This window comes from Brachypodium distachyon, chromosome 1 (assembly GCF_000005505.3).
Source record: "Brachypodium distachyon strain Bd21 chromosome 1, Brachypodium_distachyon_v3.0, whole genome shotgun sequence".
Lineage (NCBI taxonomy): Eukaryota > Viridiplantae > Streptophyta > Magnoliopsida > Poales > Poaceae > Brachypodium > Brachypodium distachyon.
In genome coordinates, this window is record NC_016131.3 from 70,113,419 (window position 1) to 70,128,918 (window position 15,500).

Genomic DNA, 15,500 nt, shown 5'->3' on the forward strand with positions numbered 1-15,500 from the left:
CGAAACAACCATCTCTGGGTTAGTTATTACAAAGAACAGTCAGAAAAAAATATACTTTGGGCGTGCGTTTTCTAAGGAAAACCAAGTTGAAACCTATGTTACAGTAAAATAGAAGAAGTTAAAAACCTATGTTTAAAGAAATGCTGGAAAAAAACACTCGAGTTTGGGTTTAATTAGAATCCACCGAGAATAGGTTACAAACTAAGAAAAATCATCCGATCCGGAGACTAGAACACCAAGGCCCAATGCCACCACCCAACACGTCTTCATCTCAATATCTGTGATCACCCTAACCTCGAGGAAACACCTAGAATTGGAGGTGGGTTGATGCCTCCCCTTCCAAACAATTAAGATCATCGCATCAATGGTGAGATCCCTGGAGTAACTGTCAGATGCCACTCGCTAAGACATTGACCTCTTGACTAGGCATCATTAGCTTTGGCAGTAGTGAACCCCAACGCTCATTACAAATTTAAATTTCGAACAATAATGGTTGTTGGGATAGTTTGTGAAGGTACTCCGTTACTACCGCGTAGATTAGAAAACTCAGAAGACACAAATAGAGGTGAAAATGAAATGGAATGTTTCATTCACTCGTTCCGAACAACAGCAGATACATGGAACCGTTTTTACGAAGAAAAAGGAACAAAAATGAAAATATCAATGTCAACCAGCGTGATGACCCTAGCGACATTTTTGTCATCGGCAGTCGTTTTCGCCCCTCCGATCCGCCTGCATAGTTTCACAGTTAAAGGAGTTCTTGTTTTGTGTCAAATATTCATTTCACTACGTATTCATCTCATGCTTCGTACTTGTTGCAATACTAGTCACTTTATATTCTTGTACGGAGTATTTGTTTTCGTTTAAAAAAAATACGAAACCTATTTTCATCCCGTCTTGCGTATACACCAGAAAATATTTGAATACTGTTAAAATGTACCAGTGTGTATTTAAATAAGTCGGACTAGTGCATCTTCGTACCGCTGCTAGTATAGATCACACCTGAAAAAGGTACAAATCATGAGATCTACTCCCCCTTGGCTAGCTCTATCTATCTATCCCAGCGACTGAACCCGGTGAGTCCAGCTCCAGGCCCCCTCTCGTCCCGTAGTTTATCCCTGCAGAGAGAGCACTCACTGCTGCCGTCTGCCGGGGCGGCCCAACACAAGTACACCTCACCTCACACGGACTCCCACCCACCCCACTGCTCCCTCCCCCTCCGCGGAGCCTCCTCCCTCTTCTCTCCTCGCCTCGCCACCCGCGCACGCACCCCTCCCCCCGCGCGGCCGGGCCGCCGCCAGCCATGTCCGAGGAGGACGAGGACCAGGCGGCCCCGCCCAAGCGGCCGCGCGCCTCGCCCTCGCCGCCGCCCGACCAGGTGCTCGACAACGTGCTCGAGACGGTGCTCCAGTTCCTCGCCGCCCCGCGCGACCGGGGCGCCGCCTCCCTCGTCTGCCGCTCCTGGCACCGCGCCGAGTCCGCCACCCGCGTCACCGTCGCCGTCCGCAACATCCTCGCCGCCTCCCCGGCCCGCGCGGCCCGGCGCTTCCCCAACGCGCATCACATCCTACTCAAGGGCCGGCCCCGCTTCGCCGACTTCAACCTCCTGCCTCCTGGGTGGGCCGGCTCCGCCTTCCGCCCCTGGGCCGCCGCCTTCGCCTCCGCCGCCTTCCCCGCGCTCCGCTCCCTCTCCCTCAAGCGCATCACCGTCACGGACGCCGACCTCGACCTCCTCGCACGCTCCCTCCCGGCCTCCTTCCGCGAGCTCTCGCTCCTCCTCTGCGACGGCTTCTCCTCCCGCGGCCTCGCCTCCATCGCCTCCCATTGCAGGTAATGCATCCCCTCACCTCACCCTGCCTCTTCTCCCCTGCGCCGTTCCATATTTCCATTCCAGCCTGCTCTTACGTGGTGATAAATAATAATGGCGTATTTGACGCGAGAGATGCTCCTTTTCTGGGTTGGTTGTCGCAGGGGGCTGCGGGTGCTCGACGTGGTGGACTGCGAGATGAACGAGGAGGAGGACGACGAGGTGTCGGACTGGGTGGCGGCGTTCCCGGGGGGCCACACCCACCTAGAGTCACTCTCTTTCGAGTGCTTCACCCCGCAGGTGCCATTCGCCGCGCTCGAGGCTCTCGTGGCGCGCTCGCCGCGCCTCCACCGCCTGGGCGTCAACCAGCACGTGTCGCTCGGGCAGCTGCGCCGGCTCATGGCGCTCACGCCTCGCCTGACGCACCTCGGCACGGGCTCGTTCCGTCCGGGGGACGGCGTCGAGGACCAGGGCCTTGACTTTGGGCAGATTTTGACCGCCTTCACTTCAGCGGGGCGGCCGAACACGCTGGTTTCGCTGTCCGGCTTCCGTGATCTCGCACCGGAGTACCTGCCAGCCATTGCCGTGGTGTCTGCCAACTTAACGAGCCTGGACTTGAGCTATGCCCCGGTCACCCCCGATCAAATCCTGCCCTTCATCGGCCAATGCTGCAGTCTTGAGACGCTATGGGTACTAACCAGATTGCTTTCTTGGCTTGGTTTTGCCTGCGGTTTGTGGTTCTCGTTTTCTGATGATCAATTTCTTTGCTAGGTGCTTGACTCGGTGCGTGACGAGGGGCTTGAGGCCGTGGCCATGTACTGCAAGAAGCTCCAGGTTCTCCGTGTGCTTCCATTGGACGCACTTGAGGACGCCGAGGAGTTGGTATCAGAGGTTGGGCTTACTGCGATCTCCGAGGGCTGCCGTGGGCTCCGTTCGATACTGTACTTCTGCCAGAGGATGACCAATGCAGCTGTCATCACCATGTCGCAAAACTGCCCTGAGCTTAAGGTATTCAGATTATGCATAATGGGAAGGCACCAACCTGACCATGTGACGGGGGAGCCTATGGATGAAGGGTTCGGTGCCATTGTTCGGAACTGCAGCAAGCTTACTAGGCTCTCGACATCCGGACGCCTGACTGATCGAGCATTCGAGTACATTGGCAAGTATGGCAAGTCCTTGCGGACGCTCTCTGTGGCGTTCGCTGGAGACAGTGATCTGGCGCTGCAACACATCCTCCAGGGGTGCTCCAAGCTAGAGAAGCTTGAGATAAGGGACTGCCCTTTTGGTGATGCCGGTCTCCTCTCCGGGATGCACCATTTCTATCATATGCGGTTCGTCTGGATGTCAGGCTGCAACCTCACGCTGCAAGGTTGCAAGGAGGTAGCACGCCAGCTTCCACGGATGGTGGTGGAGTTGATAAATAGCCAGCCAGAGAACCAGAGGCCAGATGGTGTAGACATCTTATACATGTATCGGTCACTCGAGGGGCCAAGGGAGGATGTACCGCCATTTGTGAAGATCTTATAAGCTTCTTCTGCAGATGTACTCGATATGCTCAGTGCAGATCAGATGCAGCCTATGTAACAGTTGGCGGCAAGAAGCTGAGGTACTTGATAATTTGATATACTCAGTGCAGATCAAATGCAGCCTATGTAACAATGGGCGGCAAGACGCTTGAGTTGCGCGTCGGAGGAGTTCCGAGCCATCTATGGGAGCAGCAGAGCGTTCAATTGTTGTTGTAATAGTAGGGTTCGTCGGTATTTGCAAAGTTTTCTACTAGAAGATCATAAGTGGGGTGGAGCAGGCTTCTTCGAGGGGGCTTCATCATCGCTTCCTCAGTTTTGTTTGCTGCTCTTGAGAGCCTTCTGTTTTGAGGACAATCTATCGATGCCGGGCACGGCTGTGATGGCCGTTTCTCTAATTTTTCGAAACGAAGCTTGTCATCAGATTAAATTCATTGACTCTTTCCTGCTCTTGTCGCATAGTTTCCCTTCCATAATTTGAGTCGCGTAACACTGAAACAAAACATCCTGAATTGAGCTTATGTTATTTGATTTTTCTTCCATACAAGAGCTATGTTGAATTTCAGTATTCCCTGTCCTAAGCAAGTTATGTGATCTGATCTCCGGTGGGAGTTTGAAAAGTCTTGAGCTTGTCCTTTCGTGATCTCCTCTGGATCCTGGAGTTTGGCTGCTGTTATCATTACCACAGGACCTACTGCCACAGCCTGAAAGTTCTATCCATGGGGGTTCCTCACCGTAAGTAAGTCAGCAAAAGTTTGGCCCTGGTTCATCGAGTGATCATTGCCTCAGCGTCGATTTTGTCTCGACAGCCCTAGCTAGTTTCTAGCCGACGTGTCCGCCTTCCACAGCTGGAGACAGCGATGGCGCTAGTATCCCCACCCTAGCTACAAACTGTATGATGAGTTGATGACTTCTTTAATTTTTTTCTCTAGAGTTGATGACTAAAACCAGCAAATCCCATGCTGACACTCGTCAGTCGTAACTGTTGGCACAATGGCACCACTGCCTGCTCTTTCTTTTCTTTTTCATTTCCCCTCGTTTCTTCCGGTTTCTGTTCTCCCCTGATGGCTCTGCTGGTCACGCAGCTCCGGCGAAAAAGAAAGGGAAAAAAATAAAGCTTGGACAGTGACCAATCCTACTCCTACAGGGAAGCCTGGGCGCATCCAGAGATGATGGGGAGGGAGATGGCAAATGATGAGGTAGTGATGACTGGTCGACCTCGATGGGGATTGATCCATCGTTTGACTGATCCCCACGAGTCACACTGCCTGTCTGAGCGAGAAGTGAGAGCTCAGGGGGCGCAGTAGTAGATGCCAAGCGACCATGGATCAAAATAGGACCGTAAAATCTGCACTAGGTGAGCAAGATCAAAGGATTCCTCTACAAACTCATTTAATTCTTTGATCACTTCTCTTTTTTTTTTACCTATCTTGCAATCATGCTGTTGCTGCTTTGTTGTAGAGTAGGGGAAAAAAATGAACTGACAATCTCCTAATTAGAACAGGAGATCTCTATTGATTTCGATGGTAGGTCCAGTGGTTGGGATCGGTTGCCCTTCTCATCTTGAAACATCTTGTCAAATAATTGGCCACTGTTCAGACTTCCAGCTGAAGAAGATGAAGGGGAAAAAAAAAATCTTCAGATCTGGTGGACCTTATAGAGGTCACGCAGACCACCCATGGAAAGAGAAGAGGGAAGTGCAAAGGGAGCTTGGTTGTTTGAAATGCAGCGGTGATGGGCAAAGCTCACACGACCGTCTGATAATTAAGGGGACAACGGTGATTGATTCACGTCGAGGAAAGCTGCAAAGGCTATACGCCATATGGCACAGCGTTTGCATATGTGCAATCTTTATTAGTACTAGCTAGCTACTGCTCTACTGGATGAACAGAAACTGAGACTCGCAGATAGCCAGCCAGCACTGCTGCATGGTGATTTTGGAATATTGCTGCTTGTCCAATTATATGTGTATTTTTTTGGCTTAAATTCAGGCTCAGATCACAAGTGGATGAGAGTTGGCTTAAACCAGAAGATAATCCATGTGAAGATCACAGGTAAGATTGATGTCTTTTGGGACATCTGATGAGACCGTATTGTGCAGACTGCAGTAGTGCCTTGACAGTTGACACTGGTTGCTGCAAACTGGTCTGATACAGCAGATGGCATGGAGTTGGTTCACTGCCGTTGCTGCCCAATCTCTGCCAGCACAGTCGCTCCAAAATTAGCAACTAAAGCAACTCCTTCCCTCTCACGAGTACTTCATGCATGGAAGCATACGCACAGATCATTTGATGTGTCCATCCATCCAGCTGTTAATCTCTTCTGAAAGTAGGGCACCATTCGGACAGGCATTGTTTACATATCCGCAGAGACATTAGCAGTTTTTTCTATCAGATCTTGTCAGTCATGGTACAACTGCATATGGAATTATGGGTGCATGGAACTGAAAGGTTCCCTTTTATCACTAGTTTGGTCAAGAACTTTTGCTTCTGATGATTATTAAACGGTTGAGCTGAGCACAAGTTTAACTGCTAACTACCTCCTCCAATGTGGGCCTAGTGAAATAGGATTTGCAATCATATGAGTATACGAGCAGTGATAAGATTGGATTCTTAGGCTTACTTTATAGAGTGTCAACACCTTGGTTTTACTTCTTTTTTTCGAAAAAGAACACCTTGATTTTACAAATTTTGTTGTCACATCACCTTTTCTGACACTTTGGTGATTGAAGTAGTAGCTAGTGTCATGTTCCTAAATATCCAAGATTAAATGCAACAGCATATCCACATGTATATGAAGCCCTGGAAAAGGTGAGGTGCTCCACTAAAACCCACAAAGCTATTCACCTCATGGATGGCCTTCTCTACCTGATGTCTGTACTGGGAATCAATCTACTGGAAGTGTCAAAGTTCTTGATGGAACACCGTAAGCGCATCTTTTGTCGAAACATCGGCAAAAGAGTATATCTTGCTTTATAGGAAAAAGGAAAAGCAAGTAGCTTTGTATTTGTGGAAGTTGGATTGCCAGAACATATTCCGTAATCTGATCCATGAGCTATCTTTTGTATTAGTCAACGATTTCTGATAGAAGAAATGGCTCTGGGTGAAGTGATATCTGTGAGTTGAACATAGCTTTCACTGGTTACTTTCAGCCAGCCCAGTGGTGGAGACTTTGGCTTCTTCAAGTTTAAGCTCAGGTCAGCTAAACAAGATGCTCCTCTCAAAAAAAAAAAAGAGCTAAACAAGCTGCAGAACATGCAGAGCACATGGTAGCTGCATACCCCCATGTATTCTCATGAATTTGAGACGATTTAACAAGAAAGGCCACGCATCACGGACAATGCCTGGAGGACAGTTCGTGGTTGATCATAAACATAAAATTTCTGGTTGGAACAGGAAAGTTATTGTTCTGTTGGATCTGCAGAAGACATTTGTTCACCTTGTAGCATCAGCTGAGAACTCCTCACTGAAAGGCTGAAACCTTGCTAAAAATTCTCACCAACCAACGTATGCCAAACCAGTGGCCTAAACTAACTTTGCAGGGGCCGTTGGGATGCAGACACCGAGCATTCAGTCTCTGCTACCATGGTTTCTCAGGTAAAAGAGCTGCTAAAACAAGCAAGCAGAATTCAGCATTGTTACACAAGATCTTCAGAATATTGCTTCGACCAAACCTTTTCCTGTTCACCAAAACTGACTCCTATTCCTCGCAGAAAAAAAAGGAGGACTCCTGTTTCACTACCATTGTTTTCATGTTATGTTTGCAGTGGGCTAAGTGTGATTTGCACTGCTCCGGGAACAGGACAATCTACAAGTTGCTGCATTACTCCAGTGGCAAACCAACAGAGATGACAACTCATCTTTGGATCTGGAACGCCCTCAAACCAATCCAGCCTCTCTCACGAGACCCCTCTGTGATCAGCACGGTAAAGCCGCTGTTGCCCTAGAAAAATGGCAGGTCTTGGTCGTGCTAAACAACGGGCCACATGCCGCTGAATGCTTTGCGAAAACGCTGCAAAGACAATGTGATTGTTCAGAGGACAGGTTGCATGCATGGGTGAGTGCTAGGACAATCACATGCAAAGATTAATTGGGATCCTAGCTGCGACTAGCTAGCTAGCACAGAAAGATTTGCAAAGGCATTAATGCCATTGCTTGCACAGATCTACAGCAGAGGCTGCATGCATCCCTCTTAACTCATATGCATGCTGGTGGCAGCCACTACTATGTCTACGTAAGTATGTGTACAAAAAAACACGCAAAAGATGATGAGGAGAAGCAGACAAGGAGTGTAGTTATTTCGGTAGCATAGCACAACAGGGCAAGATCGGATCAAATTCTTGCTCCCCAAACTAGATATTTACATCTCTATGCTGAAATGATGCTCGATCCCTTCTTTTTTTTTTGTCCCCTCTCCGTTTCCCCTCTGAAAGTAAGTGAAGCCTGGGCAGATGAACCTCACGAAATGTCTGGGCACCTTCCTCGTCATTTCGATGTCGAGGAAACCATGAACTGCTTGGCAGATGAACCTCACGAAATTGTGGCAGCCGAATATCACAGAGATATATATGTGTAAGATGACGCAGTGACACACACAGAGCGAAGAGAAGAAAGCTAGCTTCATCTTGCCTTGCATGCCTAGTGATCACCAAATCCTCCTAAAGATGGCACTTAGTTAATACTCCCTTCGTCCCATAATTCTTGTCGAAATATTACATGTATCTAGACGCTTTTTACGAATAGATACATCCATTTTTAGGCAAATTTGAGACAAGAATTATGAGACGGGGGAGTAGTTTTGACCTTGCACTTGGTAAAAAACTTATTCCCACTAAGGCATGCGTTCGGTTTCAGAAATCCCTGCAGATATTGGGGATTGAAGAGAAATTGAACTGCAATCCCGGGGGGCTTAACCGAACTGAACCTAAAAGATTTCCCCCTTGACCTCCACCGGGATGGGATTAACCGAACTGAACCTAACCTAAAAGATTTCACTCCGTCCTATCTAACCTACCTACTACTCCATGCTGTAGGCATTTTGTATACAAACTCACAATCTGAATCTGAATTAGCAGGTATAGAATAGAACGTGAGAGGCCCAACAAGGCAACAACTCGACCTTGAAGAGGGCCAAACCTGATCTTGTGAATCTGTTGTGTGGCAGAACAATGGGACCTGTGGGTTGTGGGCACTGTTTGATGGTCAAAAGCTGCTTCCCCATTCAAACCCACTTGTGGGGCCTGTCATTGCAAAGGCAAAGTAATCCAACCAATTATTAGCTGCTGGGGCCAGTCCATGCAAGGTGATGGCCCAACTTGCTTGCACAGGCTCAAGGCGTGATCGATGGGTGGTGGATCCAGCTGCTTCTGTGGTCATGGGAAAGGCTCGAGTGTTGGCAAAAAGGCAGCCGCGGCAGAGAGAGATACACAGTGCAGAGCTAGAAAGGGGAGGGATCCCTTATTCCCTTTGGCAGTAGATTGGGATGAGGAGGAGGAAGGCATGCCTCGTTGCCTCAAAAGAATAGAACCGGAGCTGGTAGCTAAGCTGATGATCTCCCTGCCGATCGTCCCCTGGCTGTGGTGGTGCACGGTTCAGGGGTATGCTGGCGTCCTCTCTTTTATCATTGCAATGATGTGTTTGATGTGCCATGGTAAAAGATGATGCGAGACATCGGAGATACTATACGTCCTATCCTTTGCTCTTTCTTGTCTTCACTCCAGAATTAGCAATGTCAGTATAAACTTGTTAAACGTGCGTGCCATTTGACAATTCAACCCAGTTACTGTGAACCAAAACTTTGTCACAACTCACAACACACCCATGGGATGTGCCATGGTAAAAAGAAGAAGGCATATGGCACGTAGGAATTACGATGATGTTGTTGTTCAGCAGAAATGCACATGTCTCTGCACTGCGTTTTCCCGCCGGGTGAAGCAGCAGGGGAGATATTTTGGTTTCAGGTTAAGCCATTTTTCATATCGCTCCGAGTGAAGTCCTTATATCCACAGCAGGGTGCCGCGCGCAATCTGCTTGTCTGCACCCGGCCGATGTGCACATTCTGCAGGTCGTGGCTGCATCTGCACATTGGCAACGGCATGCAGTGTTCTTTTCACGCCTTCACGGTGAGCCGGTGACACACACAGAAACCAAACTGGCATCTCCGTTTTCGAAAGAAAGGAACCAAAACAAGACCACACCACTCTGTCGACCTGTGTGGCATGTCCTGAGTCCTGACAGAGCAGAAGCAAAACAAGACGACCGGCCAAACGTCGAAAGAAGATAAGATTCGGCACTGCTCTGCTGGCTCGATCAGTACTGAACGCAATCCACTTCGATCACAACCTCTCTCGCAAAGGTGACATCGAGCTCGACTGATTCCATGCCTTTTTTCTATCCATTTGTGCAAAGCAAAGGCAGGGACGACGACCATGGAGTAGCAAAGATGACCAACGCTTCCATGGCTGAGGTTCTGAATAAATCGTGGTGCGTACTGCGTATCCAGAGTGGTCATGGGTCACCTGTAAGTTGTAACTCGGCCGGAAATGGGATGTGCTTAAGGGAGCTAGTGCAGAATTACGCATTAGTATTTTTACATGAAGCTAGCTAACACATATAGTATCTGGCCAGGCAATTAAGAGAATTTAGCTGCTACCCCTAGGCACTAACTAAACACTGAAACACGGCTCGTAGATGCAGATTCCTCACCTCACCTCTGAGCCCTGACCGACGTAGCATCAGCAGCAGCAAAGAAGGGTCTTCTTTGATTTGCAGAATAAAGATAGCATGAAAGAAAATGAGTTTTCCTTGCATGCACGCCGAAAACATTGACCCGCTGCGGGGCATGCGTAGTTAGCAATCTGAAACCCTTGTCAACAACACGATTTTGACCCAAGTTTAATTATTCCGTACCAAAATCTAGTTCGAACCAGATTTAATGTTATCCCTTCCCCATCTAGCTACGCAAAGTTTGATCCAGTATCCTTGCAAAAGAATCAGTTTGAGCCAGTACGGCAGTATACCTATTAGGCTGGCCAGGCAGTGAGCTGGCATCCCATTTGGTGACATGGACGTCTCGTATAATGCAACTTTTGACAAGATGTGTATGATGTGGTCTTACGTATGTTCTTCTTCTTTGAGAGAGATATGTGGCGTTCTACAGCCAGATTTAAATCGTGGTGTTTAAATCTGATGATACAATGAGTCAAAATAAAATCTGGTTCAAAATAGTAGTACACTCCATTTACATACTTCTTTTTCTAAGAAAAACCAGAAGGCGATGATATGTCCCTCTTGTGAGACCCTAGTTGTCTCTCCTCCGGAAAAACGTCTCCGCAACGATGCTAGCCCCTCTACCGGTGACGGGTGGGGGGGGGGGGGGGGGGGCTCTGATATGTGTTGCACCGTATGGAGTTAGGGTTCCTTCCTCTGCTTCCTCGGTAGTGACGGTGATATGGCAGCGTCTTGTGGTGTAATAGGGTTAGCTTTCTTGATCCATCTTGTCAGAGGCAATCTCGTTGACGGCGTAGTGGAGGATGGGGGATCGTTTGATCACTGCTATCTTCTAGATCAGCAGTGGATCGATTCGGTTTTGTATTCGTGTTTTGATGCTTCTTTTCCGATCGGTGAGGTTTTGCCAGCTTCGGCTTTGTCGGGAGCTACTGATGTTAGGTGGGTCTACTCGGATCTTTTTAAGTCTGCAGATCTGGAAGTGTTGAAATATAAGTGGATTGATTAGTCCCTTCGTCAGATTGGTCTTTTCATTGCGTTGGCTAGCGCATGTATGGAGCTCTTGACTCAGCATGAGTCACATTTGCTCAGCATGTTACACATGACACGTACACGTACCCTCCAGGACTCAGAACTCCACCGCAGCATTTGCTCGCACACGCGCGTCTGCACTTATGTACATGCATGCCTAGATTACTAAATACAGTGAACGGCGCGGACTCGATCACGCTGTCATCACCAAAATTAAACCCCGCACCCTATAGCTCTTGCACAGCACAGTTGCACTAAATCGCGAAGCTTAGCTGCTGATCACCTCTTCCAAGAGCTTATACCTCCGAACCCTCGGCCTTCCCCGCGCGACGACTCCAGGAGACGGCGGCCCAGCGCCTCCGCGGCCACTGCCCAGATCCGAAGCCGACCGCCGCAGCAGGAGCTTCCGCCGTTGCTGCTGGAGCTGCTGCTTCTTGATAGGCTTGTTCAGCTCCGCGGCAAAGTCACCGCGAGCAGCGACGACGACCTTGTTCGCCGGCGGTGGCATCAATCTGCTGCAGGTCGTCGGATCGCTGCCGTGAGCGGCGCCCGGCGGCCGGGCGGCGATCGCTTCGAGCGTGGAACTCGCCGGGATGCTAGGAGCGGCGTTGCCTGTTGCTGATTGTCCTGTCTTCAGGCACCAGTTGCATGTTCCGTAGGCCTCCGCCTTCGGGTACCGGTCCGTGCAGTACCTGACGTGACATGACCATGTACAGATTTTTTAGTTAGGCATATATATATGCAGTGCATGATCGATTTAGTTTGGTATGCATGTACGATATTGCATGCATGCGCACATTTGATTCGTAGCTGCACGTGCACATACACGCACACACGTACGAATGTACGAACAGAAAGTAGTAAAGATCAAAGAACTGGACTGCTGGCGATGTATACATGACGCAGCAGAATTGTCCTTGAAGAAAATATCCAGCAGGATTGAGTTGATCGATACGGACTACAGAGTGAGGTACTCCGTACTACTACAGGGAGCACCTAGTACAGCTTTATATCAACATCGATCGGATTAATATAGGCCGGGCCCGTTTTGTTTGACAAATTCATCCACGTCGATCGGATCGTGCAAAAGATGGAACAAATTAATTAATCAGCTTGATGATGGGCGGGGCAGGGGGTGGCGATCGAGAAAGATCGATACTATGTCTGACATGCATGCAATATGTCAAACGCGTGTAGATGCCGGTCATTACTTGGACGAAATATTAACTGTATCTAGAAACGAAATATTATCCGTATCTAAAAGTTTTTTAAATATAGACAAGGCAAATTTAAATCGTTTAATATGGGATTGAGGGGTACTCACCAGAGCTCAAACGGGAGTTCTTCTGCTTCAGAGATACTAGTAACTGGCGTTGTGTGGTACTACTACACGCGTGCGTACTGGATTCTATGCGCACATGCTTAACTAATTGTTTGTGTCGTGTTAGGATAATTTTCTTACCCTTACAGAAATCTGCCACAGGCCATAGCTAGCTAACCTATTCTCAATTTCTCATGTCCAAGAATATCAGATCATCAAGCTAGGACATGTGTTGTAATAAAAAAAAGTTAAAAGTCTGTATAAAGCCAACTCCAATTCTCGCCAAGAAAACCTGCGGGAATGATCAATCCGTGCCATTCGATCGGATTGCGCTGGTACCAAGGATACCAATAACAATTCCATGAATAAACGCATGAATCTCGCATGCATGAAGGTATATACACGCTGAGAAAGAGGGGGGGGGATGTACATACGTGTGCTGGGAGCGGACGGAGCAGGCGGCGCAGCGGAACAGCTCGGGCAGCAGGCCGTGGTCGCCGCACATGCAGCAGACGGCGGACTTGCTGTCGCTCTCCATGGCCATGGAATTGATCGATGGATGGATGGATGCCTGGCGGTCGATCTCAGATGAACCGGTAAAGTTGCGGCATGAGATCGGTCAATCTCAGATGGCCAGGCTAGCTTTCGTTTCTGGCTAACTTGCAGCCAGGGCAGCTGATTTGGGAAGAAGGGAGAATGAATTGGATGGAGGGCGGTGGGCTTCTGCTGGCTGTGGTGATGAGCTAAGCTAGCAGACGCGCGCGGTGTCTGCGGTTTTTCACAGTTCACACATATCAAGATCTCGCGGAAGCTGCCCTCTTTTGGCCGCATCGATCTTCCTCCCGTCCCATGGCGGGCATGTAAAGCTGTCTGCCTGGCCTGATTTTTTATTTTATTTTTTATTTTCGTGAGTTTGCTTTTGCTTTTTACACCCTGGATTTTGTGCTTTTTGTGCGGAAAAGCGCTTTGAGCTTTCTTCTGCAGCTAGTATGAGATATGAAAAGTGCTGTACAAAGTCAAGATTTTAATCACTAAACATGCTTCTCACACAAGCGTAGGAATTCTTTTTTCCATGAAAATTTTGCAAGCACATAAACGACTTGAACATCTACATGCATATTACTTTCTTCGAAAAAGTTTAACATTTAATTAGAAAATAGTTTTTTGCACCGCACGAGTTACTCATAAAAGAGAGACTTTGTCACATGAGTAGTATCTCCGATTGTGCAAAGGAAAGTAGTACAAACTATGTTGAGTATTTCTCTGTCAGGATCAGCTGGAATTTGTACGACCATGTGAAATCCATAATTATCTAAATTTAACACTTCATTACGGTAAGATGTCCATAAACACATATTTGTATGCATTTCTTGGGGAAAACCCTTGATCAAATTTTTTGGTCTGACCACGTAGCATTTGCGTGCGTCAGTTCACCTATTGAATGTGTTGGCTTGAAGCAGAGGTTCACAAGTGATAAACCCACAATTGATCTTTTATTTAAACCCGACAACATCCTCGTATGAGGACGCGGTCCTTTTTTGAAGGTGTTGTCTTGGAGTACCGTGTGTCTTAGGTCACCTTCGTGTAAACAATAGGCAGGTTTGTGAAAGATTATGGAGATCTTGGCTGCTGCTAGGCGAACACGGCGGCGAAGCCACATATGACCTGCGTGGTCAATTGACTTGCACAGGTTTTTAGCTAAATCATTAGGTATAAAGGTAAAATCATGTGAAAATAATAATAAAGTATGTAATTTTTTACATAATAATGTATTTGACATCATAGACTTAGAGTGATAAACTCATCATGTCTTCTCAAAAAGGAAAAAAAAAGCAGCATCAACATTGACCGATGGTCTCCTCTAGCACGCAAGGCACGCACCGGCTGATCGATGTGCTCATCAACGGTGCCGCAGATCATTTTTGCGGGGAAACAATGCAGTGGACACGTAAATACCATATCTTAGAAGGGGCTATCCAGATTAATCGCAAAAAAGCAAGAGTAAACAATTCCAAAGCAAAGATCGCGTCTCTGTCAATGGTAAACCGTGAACCTAAAGTGATTTCAGAAAGAAGATGAAAAAACTACTCCTCCGTGAATTTAAAGACATTGAACGGAATAATTGCGGCTGGGTGGACGAAGTACGTTGGACGGCGGGGTGAACCTGGGCGTACCGTAAGTCTGCATGACCTACCTCGTACGACTGACGCTGGATCCCACCTTTAGGATGGACCACCGGTCATCTTCCCTGGAGGTTGGTTCACTAGCTACTGGACCAAAAGAATCTGGCGATGGCAACTCTGTAAATAGAGGGGGAAATGGGGGGCTGATCAGAGAAGGCGGCGGGGGTCGGTGTGTACCGTTGTGCTTGTTTGACTCTATCCGCCAATCGGATACCAGCAGGCAGCAGCTCAGGTGGGGCCCTTTATGGATCGCACGTGGCAGGTACGTCCGTGTGCTTTGTCGCATTCGGAGTACCTGGGTAGGACCGTAGGAGTACGTACCAGCAAGCCGAAAAACCGAGACGAGTAGACGACGCACATGAGCAGTGCTTTACGGTAAAAGTACTTATCTTCTCCTCCCTCCGTTCCTAGAACAAGACGAGTAATCTTGTTTTAGCGTCACAGCGCGTGATACGTGCGCGTATGATCTTCGTGAGTGAAGCTGCCATTTGGCTTTGACTTTGTGACGATGCTTAAAAAAGTTCTTGACTTCATATACGGTCCATATTCAACTTACCTGTAAATAAGTTGCTTAATGATGTACTCCACGTAACAAAGGACTAGCCATTCTTGACTTCTCCTGGTGTATTTTGAAGGGAACTTCTCCTGGTGTTATTAACAGGGCTGATTTAGTCTGCTGGTTCAACAAAAAGAAGTAACATTACGATTTTTTGTAGTCTACAAGGTGATGGATAATAGGCTGGAACATTGCCAAGTAAGGTGCCACTAGACGGGCGGGAAACATACACATACCGGAAAACTCGGGCTCGGAGAAACAAACATTTTATACCGAGATTAAGAAAGACAGATTAGAGGGCGAGCCAGCCAAGCAGCACGATCGATACGTGCATCCGTCTGCAGCCTTCT

At 48.0% G+C, this 15,500-nt stretch overlaps 2 protein-coding genes across 2 annotated transcripts; one reads left to right on the forward strand and one right to left on the reverse strand.

Moving 5' to 3' along the window:
* Positions 1 to 1,052: 1,052 nt before the first annotated feature.
* On the forward strand, positions 1,053 to 3,875 carry LOC100824533 (transport inhibitor response 1-like protein). The gene is made up of 3 exons (XM_003558585.4): positions 1,053 to 1,830; positions 1,972 to 2,497; positions 2,579 to 3,875. The coding sequence occupies exons 1-3, from the start codon at positions 1,304 to 1,306 to the stop codon at positions 3,335 to 3,337; spliced, it is 1,812 nt and encodes a 603-aa protein (XP_003558633.1). The 5' UTR covers positions 1,053 to 1,303; the 3' UTR covers positions 3,338 to 3,875.
* Positions 3,876 to 11,041: 7,166 nt separating this feature from the next.
* LOC100846372 lies at positions 11,042 to 13,286 on the reverse strand. The gene is made up of 2 exons (XM_003561919.3): positions 12,846 to 13,286; positions 11,042 to 11,782 (listed from the first exon to the last, which is right to left on the reverse strand). Exons 1-2 carry the CDS (start codon positions 12,953 to 12,955, stop codon positions 11,359 to 11,361), a joined length of 534 nt encoding a protein of 177 aa, XP_003561967.2. The 5' UTR covers positions 12,956 to 13,286; the 3' UTR covers positions 11,042 to 11,358.
* Between the last annotated feature and the right edge of the window lie 2,214 nt (positions 13,287 to 15,500).

Bases quoted from the DNA above. Each gene is read 5' to 3' on its own strand.
- LOC100846372 (XM_003561919.3), bottom strand. From the start codon at position 12,955: ATGGCCATGGAGAGCGACAGCAAGTCCGCCGTCTGCTGCATGTGCGGC. The intron at 11,783-12,845 runs GTATGTACATCC...ATGTCACGTCAG, and splicing joins TCCGTCCGCTCCCAGCACAC to GTACTGCACGGACCGGTACC.
- LOC100824533 (XM_003558585.4), top strand. From the start codon at position 1,304: ATGTCCGAGGAGGACGAGGACCAGGCGGCCCCGCCCAAGCGGCCGCGC. The intron at 1,831-1,971 runs GTAATGCATCCC...TGGTTGTCGCAG, and splicing joins TCCATCGCCTCCCATTGCAG to GGGGCTGCGGGTGCTCGACG. The intron at 2,498-2,578 runs GTACTAACCAGA...TTTCTTTGCTAG, and splicing joins GCAGTCTTGAGACGCTATGG to GTGCTTGACTCGGTGCGTGA.